The sequence below is a fragment of the Trichosurus vulpecula genome, chromosome 4 (assembly GCF_011100635.1).
Source record: "Trichosurus vulpecula isolate mTriVul1 chromosome 4, mTriVul1.pri, whole genome shotgun sequence".
Lineage (NCBI taxonomy): Eukaryota > Metazoa > Chordata > Mammalia > Diprotodontia > Phalangeridae > Trichosurus > Trichosurus vulpecula.
This window is the reverse complement of record NC_050576.1, coordinates 91,120,492-91,133,736: the sequence shown is the minus strand read 5'-3', so window position 1 is coordinate 91,133,736 and position 13,245 is coordinate 91,120,492. Positions and strand designations below refer to the sequence as shown.

General features: G+C 34.9%; 1 protein-coding gene across 1 annotated transcript in view; it reads right to left on the bottom strand.

Moving 5' to 3' along the window:
* Positions 1–13,245, bottom strand: part of CDC73 (cell division cycle 73) — a 177,645-nt gene that overhangs the window by 24,766 nt on the left and 139,634 nt on the right. Inside the window, exon 11 of the mRNA XM_036755342.1 lies at positions 6,231–6,288. Within this exon, the coding sequence (XP_036611237.1) occupies positions 6,231–6,288 (58 nt within the window). The remainder of the gene's footprint in view (positions 1–6,230; positions 6,289–13,245) is intronic.

Here is a 13,245-nt window from a genome sequence, read left to right as displayed (position 1 = left end):
TTCTAGAGAACAGAACTTAAGAAAGGCAAATTTAGCTTCTACTTAAGGAGGAAAATAGCCTCAGTAAGATAGTAAGTACTTCAATGCAACAGTTCAGTAAGATGGATTTTCAACTAGTTGAATAACTGGACCCAAATAGGGTAGTAATTAATGGGTTGAGGCCAACTTGCATCAATCTGGAGGAAGATCTCTACAGTTTAGTGCCTTACAACTCAATTTTTAGCCTTTCTTTTTCTCCACAAGGTTTTCAATGAATTGAAAATACAAAGATGACATATGCTTATCAAGTTTTGGAGATGAAGGTGGCATGGACTGCTAATATATTACATGACAGAACTGGATTCAAAGCTCTATCAAAAAGGCTAGATTGATGGGACACATATCAACACGAGCCTCACAATCAGTTGATAAAACTTTAAAATGTCCTTGATGGATGGCAAACATAGGATTTCTAAGGAATTTCCACCACTTTACCCTCACACACTATAAAGCTAGGTGGCTTTTCAAAGAATACGAAACTGGACACTACTGTAATTGTAGTGACCAAGTCTGGACCTGGGGAAAAGTGAAAAAGATTCACCTACTTCCCCTTTCTATGGGTGGGGAATTTTGTATCTACTGACAGACACAATATTTGGTGTCCATTGGTTTTGCTGTTCAAGACTTGGAGCTTCAACTCTAGGATCTGACAAAAGTGGTATGTGACCCTGGGCAAATTATTTAACCTCTCAGTGCTCCTGACAACTCTCTAAGACTAACTTTACATTGCAAAGAAGGTTTTGACCTGAACTGGTAGGAGCTCCCTATACCAATTAAATCGTAAGTCAAATCCTTATCCCCTACCTCTAGCCTATTATTTTGTATAGGAAAAACATTCAACTACAAGCTTTTCCAGTACAGAAATACTATAAAAGTAATGAATTAATGTGAAAAGAATAAGAAAATGGAAGAAGTTCAACCTCAGATACTAATCATCTCATCTCAATAATCCTAGTCCTCACAATCAGTAGATCACATTTACACAAAGTGAAGCCCATGAACACATACTTAAGGGACAAAATACTGTAAAAAAAGGCTATTCAACACTGAGATCTCAGGGGTTTAATGGTGCCCCAAGATAATACATAACTGGCGGCCACATATATATTTATGTACTTCATACAAAGTCAGTAGGACTAGATGCATTACCAATATAAGTGAGCCCCAATTTATGTGTTCGATATTTCAAAAACATTTGTTTTTAGATAGCTGACAGAACTCTTCATATACTTTCCTATAAGACATAGTTTTACAAATGGTAACTGAATTCTCAGGAGAGTACACAAAAATCTATTTAATTCATAACATCACCCTAAATAATGCCTTACTCTAGGTACCATTTGTAACTATTTCTATAGTAAACTCATTCTGAATTCAGAACTCCTGGAATCCTTCTGTCTTCTTACCAGAGAAAGTTTAAACTGAGTTATTGTTAAAAGAAAATTACCAAGACACTAGTAGCAGAAGGGCTAAAGAATAAGGAAGAAGGCAGGAGTCTAGAAGAGGTAGAAAGTGATTAAGCATGTGCAACTAACATCAACATTGCAGGGATGTAAGGGAAAAGGGAAATTTCAATGGATCGTCAATGAAGCAAGTCCACTAACCAGAACAATGTTGTTAATACTTAGGACCTGAGGTTATTAAATCATATGTGACAAACCAGGCTAGACAGCCCTAGGCACAAGTGTGGAGCAGGGGGATACGACTGTAGAAACTAAAGACAAAGTAGAGTAAAACAGCACTAACAGAAAGGAAAGAAGCTGAAAAAGAAAGGTAAGAATGAGAATAGAGAAAGTAAAGGAAATAAAGGATAAGGCAAAATGAAAACAACACAAAGAGTAATATTTAAGAATTGTAGGGTGGAAGAAAAATTGAACATAAGAGACTGAAAAGGATAAAAAAACAAATATATGAGAAGAAAAAAAGAAACCAGAGAAAATGAATGCTAAGAGAGTGGGGATAGAGAAGACAATTTATAGGAAAGTAGGTAGCTGGTAAAAGCATTCAAAACATAAATACAAATAATTTTGCAAAATTTTAATGCCCGAAGATGGCAGCTGGAAAGCAGGGACTTGCATGAGCTCCCCACCACGTTCCTCCAAAAACCTATAAAAAATGGCTCTGAACAAATTCTAGAACTGCAGAACCCACAAAATAGCAGAGGGAAGCAGAGATTCAGCCCAGGACAGCCTGGATGGTCACTGGATGAGGTCTATCCTGCATGGAGTGGAGGGGAGCAGAGCTTACTGTGGGAGGCAGCAGGACCAGCCAGACCAGGAGCCGGGCAGAACAGGCCCTAGCACCCTGAATCAGTGGGCTGTGGCAGTTACCAGAATCCTCAACCCACAAACACCAAAGACAACAGAGAAGGTTAGTGGAAAAAGCTGCAGGGGACAGAGTTCGTGGCTTGGCCACCACCCCAGGGGCAGCGGGATAGGTGAAGCTACAGAACTACAGCTGCAGTTACTTCCAGCCCCAGGCCCATGTGGTGGGAGGAATTAAGTGGCGGATCAGAGCAGGAGTGAAGAGCCTGCTGAAGATTTGGGTCAGGTCCGGGTTGGTGGTTCTTGAGGAAGGAGGAGTGCTGGGGTGGCAGAGCTGGCTATATAGAAATAGCTCTGAAATCAACGGCGCATCACCTCAACCTTGGAACAAAGTACTCTTTGCTCTACAAGCAGCCATACCCCGACAAAAAACTCAAGGGTCAAGTAACTTGGCTGGGAACATGGCCAGGCAGCGAAAACGCACCCAGATTCAGGCTCAGACTTTGGAATCTTTCTTTGGTGACAAAGAAGACCAAAACATACAGCCTAAAGAAGACAACAAAGTCATAGAGCCTACAACAAAAGCCTCCAAGAAAAACATGAACTGGTCTCAGGCCATGGAAGAGCTCAAAAAGGAGTTGGAAAGGCAAGTTAGAGAAGTAGAGGAAAAACTGGGAAAAGAAATGAGAATGATGCAAGAAAACCATGAAAAACAAGTCAATGACTTGCTAAAGGAGACCCAAAAAAATACAGAAAAAAATATTGAAGAAAACAACACTTTAAAAGATAGACTAACTCAAATGGCAAAAGAGCTCCAAAAAGCCAATGAGGAGAAGAATGCCTTGAAAGGCAGAATTAGCCAAATGGAAAAGGAGGTCCAAAAGACCACTGAAGAAAATACTACCTTAAAAATGAGACTGGAGCAAGTGGAAGCTAGTGACTTTATGAGAAATCAAGATATTATAAAAAAGAACCAAAGGAATGAAAAGGTGGAAGACAATGTGAATTATCTCACTGGAAAAACCACTGACCTGGAAAATAGATCCAGGAGAGATAATTTAAAAATCATTGCACTATTTGAAAGCCATGATCGAAAAAAGAGCCTAGATATCATCTTTCAAGAAATTATCAAGGAGAATTGCCCTGATATTCTAGAGCCAGAGAGGAAAATAGAAATTGAAAGAATCCACAGATTGCCTCCTCAAATAGATCCCAAAAAGAAAACTCCTAGGAACATTGTCGCCAAATTCCAGAGCTCGCAGATCAAGGAGAAAATACTGCAAGCAGCCAGAAAGAAACAATTTGAATATTGTGGAAAAACAATCAGGATAACACAGGATCTGGCAGCTTCTACATTAAGGGACCGAAGGGCTTGGAATACGATATTCCGGAGGTCAACGGAGGTAGGATTAAAACCAAGAATCACCTACCCAGCAAAACTGAGTATCATGCTCCAAGGCAAAATATAGACTTTCAATAAAATAGAGGACTTTCAAGCTTTCTCAGTGAAAAGACCAGAGCTGAATAGAAAATTACTTTCAAACACAAGAATCAAGAGAAGCATGAAAAGGTAAACAAGAAAGAGAAATCATAAGGGACTTACTAAAGTTGAACTGTTTTGTTTACATTCCTACATAGAAAGATGGTGTGTATGATTCATGAGACCTCAATATCATAGTAGCTGAAAGGAATATGCATATATATATGTGTGTGTGTGTGTATACATATATATATACGTGTGTGTCTATGTATGTATATGTGTTGGTGTATATATATGTATATATATGTACACACACACACACACACACACACAAAGTGCACAGGGTGAGTTGAATAGGAAGGGATGATATCTAAAAAAAATAAAATCAATTTAAGGGATAAGAGAGGAATATATTGAGAGAGGGAGAAAGAGAGAGATAGAATGGGGTAAATTATCTCACATAAAAGTGGCAAGAAAAAGTGGTTCTGTAGGAAGGGAAGAGGAGGCAGGTGAGGGGGAATGAGTAAATCTTGCTCTCACTGGATTTGACCTGAGGAGGGAATACCATACACACTCAATTGGGTATCTTACCCCGCAGGAAATTAGGAGGAAGAAGATAAAAAAGGGGGGATGATAGAAGGGAGGGCAGACGGGGGGAGGAGGTAATCAAAAACAAACACTTTCGAAAGGGGACAGGGTCAAGGGAGAAAATTCAATAAAGGGGGATAGGTTAGGAAGGAGCAAAACATAGTTAACCTTTCACAACATGAGTATTGTGGAAAGGTTTTACATAATGATATGCACGTGGCCTATGTTGAATTGCTTGCCTTCTTAGGGAGCGTGGGTGAGGAGCGAAGAGGGGAGAGAATTTGGAACTCAAAGTTTTAGAAACAGACGCTCAAAAACAACAACAAAAACAAAAAAAAGTTTTTGCATGCAACTAGGAAATAAGATACACAGGCGATGGGGCATAGAAATTTATCTTGCCCTACAAGAGAAGAAGGGAAAGGGGGATGGGAGGGGAGCGGGGTGACAGATGGGAGGGCTGACTGGGGAACAGGGCAACCAGAATATACGCCATCTTGGAGTAGGGGGAGGGTAGAAATGGGGAGAAAATTTGTAATTCAAACTTTTGTGAAAATCAATGCTGAAAACTAAATATATTAAACAAATTAAAAAAAATAAAAAAACCCACAAATAAAGAAATAAATAGAATTTTTGATGCCCTTTTAATAAGAGTGCACTTTTGATAGATTAGAGCCAGAAAGATATTTGGATTTATTGGACTAGCAATTTTAAAATTTTCTCAAAGAGGTCCTGAACTATATTAGCCTGAAATTCAAGTATTTTGTACAAATGCTAAAAAAAAAATTTTTAATATTTACTAAACCTTATTAAAAGGAATAATTGACTCTAAATTCAATCCAATATCATCTTTTCATGATGCTCAGTCTCATAGTAACTGTTACATACCATAAACCTAGTAGCATAGGCACATTTACAAAAGTTTAAATATGAATTTCATATTTTTGCGTCAAGTGTATTCCTGTTCTCAAAAACCCTGATGAGATGAATAGAATAGGAAGCATAACATTCCTACATTAAAAATTATACAAAATTGCAGTGGAATTTCAACATAGTATTGCTGGCTAAATACATTTTAAATATTCAATATCTGTCAGGCACCAGTGGGATAAAATGTATTTTTATAAGAGTAGAACATCAAAGGGTTACCCTTGCTAAATACTCAGAAACAATGATCTTCTGCATGATCTAGAGGTAGTTACTTAAAGTAGGAGACAAAATCATATATTAGAGTTTTTCAATCCTAGTGGGATTTTTTTAAATAAAAACATGATTTTAAAAGTATTTATCACTATGAAAATAGAACTTAAAGCTACATAAGAAAATTTTCTGCCTAAATAATTTTTTTTGTCCTCAAAAATGAATTATTTTCTAAAAAAATTTATGACTGGTCAATTTTCTAAAAAATGTCACTTCACAAACCTTTTGGCCATGTTATACAACTTATTTAAATGTGTTCACACATCACTCTGCAACACTTTTTTTTTAAAGGATCAAATCAAGAAAGCTTAAAATTATGTTTAACCTGTGAGATAACATTAACTAAAGCATTAAATGAAGAAAATAAATTACCTTTAAAAAAATTTAAATGAAATTTAAAAAGCAACTGTTTGCTTGGGAGATTTATATAGCAATACAAGAATATAAATACTCTAAAATGCATGTTTTTTTTTTTAAAGGTGCTATTGCTTCTATGAAAACACATAAGGATAGGATACAATTCTAAGATATCTCCATGTATACTTATGTGACCTTAAGAACAAATTTCAAGTATATTAGCACACAATTTAATTTTTAACTTTTTCAAGTCACTCACTGCTATATTAGTTTTAAAATATGGCACAGTTTTAAAATAATTTTACCTGGTCTTGGTACTGGCTGTGCAGCTGGAGTTTGAGTCTTACGAGCTGATGCACCCTCCTTTAAAATAAACAAATAAAAGTCAAAATTCCCGAAACATCCCAACATAAAAAACATTTAAATGAATGAAAATGCCTAAGGGCTAAAACATCCATCTTTAATAATTAAATCATCTCTTGATGCCAGAAACATTTGGGTTGGAAATGAAAAGAGATATAGAGAAAGCCAAAGAATTCTCATTTTTTCTCCCACCGTGGAGTATCTATCCTCCTTCTATAAATGGATTTGGTGGCATAATGTCCCCTTCCCCTAAGCCAGGTCACAAGGGATTCTATGCTCTTGCCTACTGTCTGACAAGACTACTTAGGAGCCTCCAATAAGGTTTATATTATCATAAGAAGAAAGAACAAGCAACGTGGCAGTAATTAGGTCCAGAAGTTCACTTAACAGCAAAACATGACTACTACCAAAGTGTCTGTGGGTTCCATTTCCAGCAACAGCTTCTGGGGACGTAATCACCCACCAAGCAGGTCTTCCAAAATCAGACCCAGGTCATTGCTGGGCAAGCTTTTTCTTTAGGAGGTCAAGTCATTCATTTATAACAAACAACTCTACTGGAATCTCCAGAGTCTTCAGGAACTTTCCACAGCCTTATCACCTGTGACCTGGCTCAGGTCACCTTAATCCAGTGACACTGGCATCCTTGCTATTCATTGAACAAGACATTGCATTTCTTAATTAAGAATTTTCACAGGGTTTCTCCATGCACACAATGCTTTTTGGAGCTCAGCTAACTCATTAATTTCCTCGTTTCCTCAGGGTTGGCTGAAAAACCAGCTAAGATCCCTTTCATAATCTATGATCTAATGATTGTCTAATTTGACTTCTATAATGGTCCTATAGGTAGTATTGTTTTTATTTTACAGATGAGGAAATTGAGGCTTAGAGAGGTGAACTATCATGTCTATGATCACAAAGCTAGTAAGTTCTAGAAATGAGAGATGGACCTAGTTCTTTCTTAACTACAAATCCAGTACTCTACTACATCACGATGGCCAGTTCAACAGGTATTTTAAGTCTTTTAACATTTCCTGTATACCACTGAATCATTCAAGCTATGTTACCTCTCAGTTTGGCTAAATAATTATTTGGCTTATCTTCTTTTCTAATCACACATTTCCCTGATTTTAATATCATCATACTTCTTATGTACACATCAAAAATAAGAAATTATGCCTTACTTATGCATGCCATAGGTCTCCCGTAGTGTGTGTATGTATGTATGTATGTATGTATGTATGTATGTATGTGTGTATAAAAATATAAACTTAAAAATCAAACATGTAACTAATCAAACACTTCTTAAACTTTTAGGGAAAATGACTAAGATACTAAATTTGCTATATGCTCCAACATAGTGAATCATACTTCACCTTCAATGGAATTCATATCATGGGACTGAAACCATGATTTATGAAGACACCCAAGAAGTCCAACATATTCAGTATTTAGTTAAGATAATTTCTCCTCTCAATTCACAATAAAAACAAAATTGGAAAACTGGAAAACATTTAGACATTAACGCTTATATGAGTTATGAGCTATGGTACCCTTATGACATTGCTAAGTGGTTTTCAAGTAGATCTAAACTATACTGACTTTTCTTAACCATGCCACTTCCATAGCAATTCCCAAGACCTCCTCTTCTACTCCTTAAGATACATAGAAAATATTTTTTAAAAACAAATTTAATTATTTCAGAGTAATGCCACTACCAGATTACTATTCTAATGAGAGAACTGACTCATTTGGTTTAAAGTCAATTAGAAAGGCCAAACTGTTTTTTTTTAAAGTATATAAACAGAGGTTTCTAAAATGCTTGAAGTACTTAAAAATTGGTCTCCTACATCAAGTATTACAAATATACCCCAGATAATCTTATTTGCACAATTATTTTGTTAAGGAAACTATTTCTTCACAGACTGCAAATATAAATGTTAGCCCAACTATGCCTGATTTATCACAAATCAAAATTTGTAGAATTTAGTGAGCTTTAATTATACATGTACAAGTCAAAACCAATATAAACATTTCCATCAGACTTCAAATCAATATTTCAGCCCCACTGTATCCAAAATCCTAATAACAAAATTATTCTAGAGTATTAGAATCATAATGAATAATTCCAAAATAATATTTATTCAGTCTACTGTAAGAAATTATGTATCCTCTTCAAAAAGTGAGCGATTTACATGATAAATTGCCATTTGGTACAACATGCTGTCACTTGACATCTGTTTTGAGTGATAACAAAAATGAATACTAAGAGAATATACTTCACTCTTGATGCGGGGATAGATTAACTCTTAAAATTCTGTAAGAATTACCATAGTTTTACCATAGCCATTTCAGCAACACCTTCCCTTCCCACAAAAGCAAAACACATTGGATGCAGAGCCCTTAAACCTCAGTGACTTGGAGCAAATCACTAAATTTCTCTGGCCTCAGTTTCCTAATCTGCAAAATCAGGGTGATGGACCAGATGATTTAAATTCTCATTATATAACACTTTTGGATAATTCTTTTTTTTTTTTTGGCTGGGGGGGGTGGGGGTGGGTGGAGGTTTCCTCATAGAAGATACAGACTAAGCATAAAAACATAAGATGCAAGCAATAAGGGAAATTCCTTTTGAAACAACTGGGCAAGTGGGAGGGAAGTATAGTGCAATACAACATTCGATTTGAAATCAGATGATGCTGGTGCTGAGCTTGAATTTTTGGCTACTATGCTGTGTGCCAAAGGCAGGAAACACAGTTATCTGGGATACTCAATTTCTTCATCTAAAAACTAGGGGCCTGAACTTTTAATTTCTAGCTCTAAATGCTTTGCTCTTACAATTTCAACTTTGGTGATCTTATGATCATCAAATAAGAACCAATTAGCCTGAAAAATTGCACCAGTATCAAACTTATTCTGTTGGGAGACAGAGGAGTCAGAAGAAAAAGGAAATCAGTACAAAAAAGGTAAAACAAAGTTCTTCATTTTTTTTGTTTGTTTGGAATAGTGGTAGTTAATGAAAGAAAAGGCAAATTGGGAATATTTTTAGTCCTTGCACCAAATCTAAAGGCAATCTTCAGTACCACCCCTAACAGCTCCATATTAGAAACCAGCTCTAGCTGCATTTTGTCATTTTGTCAAAAAATTAATATTTCTCTCATTATTGATAAATTATAGCATTCTATTCAGTGCATATTTGGCAAACAGATAGCAGTGAATAATAAATTAAGCAAAATGTCTGAGCATGTATCTTCCACAACTTTTTGGACCTTTTTGTGGTGGAGATCTAAGAGTATGACAGGAAAAAAATACATTTCTGGCTAGCCGAATGGGTCTCATAATTAGAAAACGCTGGCAGTTGTGAAAACCAAAGGGAACCTATTTATAAAGAACAAAGTGGTACCTTTTAATAAGGCAGAGAGAGGTAGACCAAAACTTAAAGCAAAAACTCAAGGAAGTTAAATGGTTACATACCTAAAGTGAGAGAGCAGTAGTGAACTTAAACATTGATACCAGAGAATCAGGGAAAATAAAATGCTCAAAGCAAAAAATTTTCTGGCTTTCTCAGGGAAACTTGAAAAAAAAGATTAAATTTTTCTTTATCCTTTTTGAATGAAGACACTGGTAAAATATGAAAGGATTTAGTTTTTAAAATAGGAATTCCAAATGATCACTTTAGACAACAGAGTTTTTTATCCTATTAATTTATTATAGTAGTATTATCAACCTAAAGTTCTTAGAATGGTATCTATGAACATAAAAAACATTATAACTATTTCAACATAATTGTTTTTTTTTGTAATCTGTGTTTTATTTTATGCATTTAAAAATAATACTCTGCTAAAAAAAAATCCATAGGCTACATCAAACTGCCAAAGGCCCACGACACAAAAAAAGGTCAAGAATTTTTATTCTAAGACAAATACAGATTATTATTAATAGTAAAAAAAAAAAAGTCCTTGAAAAAGTCTTTAGAGTTGCTCTCCTCTTAAGTAATACTGTTTACCTTCTATAGGCACGCATACTTAATGAAGAAAAATAAAAAATCATACTACCTACATCATAGTGAAGTTATGGGAAAAGAATTTTGTAAACTTTAAAGAGCTATTTACACATGAGTTATAATCACTATAATAATTATTAAACTAACAATTATTAAGTACCTCCTATGGATAATCATGGAATCTTAGGTTTTGAATGAAACATAGATTATTTATCTAAATCTTTGAGAAAATAAAGGTTAAACAACTTACTCCAAGATCACAGACATATAATTGATATGGACCCAGAATTACTAATATTTGATAATAAAAATTGATAATCCTGAAACAATATTAAGTTTTTCAAAATACTCAGAAAACATTATGTGAAAAATATCATCTAGCTAGGAGAAGAACGGCATCAGCACAAAAAAAAAAAAAAAACCCCAACAAAAACAAAACCCAAAAGAGCTGACAAGATGTGTTAACTGGAGAGGAAAACCTGCTTTCTTCACTAAAGTCAGAAAGAAACCTCATAATTTCTGCCAAGACTCCAGGCAGTTTTCAAAAGAAAAAGGGAGTGGGGGGAGGAACACCTTGAATTAAAATAAAAGGAGAGAAATACTAGATTCACAGTTGCAAAATGGCAGAAGACAGAGCAGAACACAAAACATCAGGTACTTAAATCCTCAATGACTTTCTGAAAAAACTAAGATTATACCACATATCCCAGAAAAAATAAATACGATGTTATTTTACCAGAGAAACAGATTCAGTTTTCAGAAAATAAAATATACAACTTGCGTTAATAATATCGACAAGTATGGTGTATTATGTAGTTTAAACTCCAGTGAATTATAGTGTGTTTTGGCTGGAAAAAAAAACAAAACAAAACAAAACCAAAAACCAAAACAAAATGCCATACCTAATTCACATGCAGATACTGTGTTAGCTAAAGTTAAGGCTACTAAGCAGTAGAATATGAATATTCATAAACACACTAATTTTGTCACAAAACTATGCAATTTGAAAAAACATCTGCCTTTAAAAGAATACACAGTATTTTAATAATAAAAATAAGTCTGTTAAGTCTCGTTTTCTACTTTACAATGAAAGTTATATTTAGTTAACACATGACTTACAAACTTAATATCAAGATCTTAATCATTTGTGAATAACAAACTAATGAGGATAAAAGCAATAAGTTCTAATTGCTCAATACCACTGTCTTACGGTTTGGTTTACTGTTAAATATTTGGACATGCGGTGCTCAATTAGGTCAGTCATAGCAGTCCACATACTTTTACTCTAGTACAACAAAATTAGATTTTCCATTACTACATTACTAGTATCTGAAGAATATTTAACTTTAGCAAACTATCCTAAAATTAAAATGAAAAGGGTAGTTAAAAATAACATCCAATGTTATGATTCTTCTAAGAATATTTAGTTTCCTTATATAGCAGCTGAATCATATTGGATAGGTATTCCAAAGGGAGTGAGATTTAGAAACAAAAGAAAACTCTTTGTCTTTACTATCTACTTCCAGGCATCATGGGACACAATTCTGCACTTTTAAGGCAGGCACACAAAGTCTACTATTGTACATAAACACAAATACATTAATTTGAAAGCAAATTTTAAAAATTCTAGAGAGAGAGTTAAACCTCAAAACCATCATAGCTATAGTAAACAACAGAGATGGAAGTATTAAAATTTTACTAACTTAACTATTTAAGCTTACATGAGAATTTTATTCCTTATGAAAGAATATTTTTTTAAAAATTATAAGAGCTTTCTCTTTCCCCCTTCAATATTTACAATCCATTTCTTCTAGTCCTTTACTTTAGTTTGTTAAACTTCATCTGTTTTTGTTCCTAAAAACTGTTTTACCATTATCACTAATAAAAAAATCACTTAGATATTTCAAATATATCAGTTACCTCCTGCTGTATACAGAAACATTAATCTGTTATTTGATCAGAGAAACTGCAGATTACACAAAATGTACATAGTAATTTTGAGGGGTAAGACACTAATAACTGGGGGAACCAGGAAGTGCTTTAGGGAGAAGATGGCATTTGTTTGAATTTGGAAGGAAACTTTGAGGATGGCATTGTGTGCTTCAAGTTCCAGATTACTTCAGGGCCTCTTGGAATAAATCTTAAACTACTCAAGAGCTTAGCTAGACCATCTACCTCCATACACAGGAATAACCAAGTGAATAAAGAATCTCTTGACCAGATTGATTTATCTGGATGAACAACCTAAAGGGTCTAGCTATTTCTCTACTCATTCTTAGTTCAGTCCCTCATTACCTTTCACCAAAACTGTTGCAAAGGTCTTCAAAATGGTATCCCTGCCTCAAGTATCTCACCAGTCCACTGAATCCTGTTGTCAAAGTATTTTTCCTTAAGCAAAGCTCTGAAGAAGTCTTTCTTCTACTCAATCAAATTCAGTGGCATAAAAAATAGACTGCTCTGTTTAGTTTTTAAAGTTCTTCACAACTTGGCTCAAACTACTGGATATTACTCTCCTTCCTATGTCTATGATGCAGGCAAATAGGCCTTCTCTCTATTCCTCACACATGGGAGGTAATCCTCTTCCTGACAGAATATAAGCTTCTTGAAAATGAGGATTGTTTTTGATGCCTGTATACACAGAGCTGAGAACAGTACCTGGACCACCATAGGCACTTCATAAATGTTTGCTGATTGACAGTACAGTTGGACAACCAGTTCGGCCTACATTTGAACAGGAAAGGAGAGTAGGATGGAATAGCATTGAAAACTTATAAAAACTACTTTAATAACATCAAGTTTCTCCCCAAAATAAAGGCTCATCTTTTTAAAGCTAACATTGTACTGGTGTTGCTGTATGGTAGTGAGACATGAAATACAATAGTCTTTGATAAAAGACCATGAATAAAATCATAAAAGTGACTAAGATGCACAAGGTGGGGCTGAATATAAACATATAA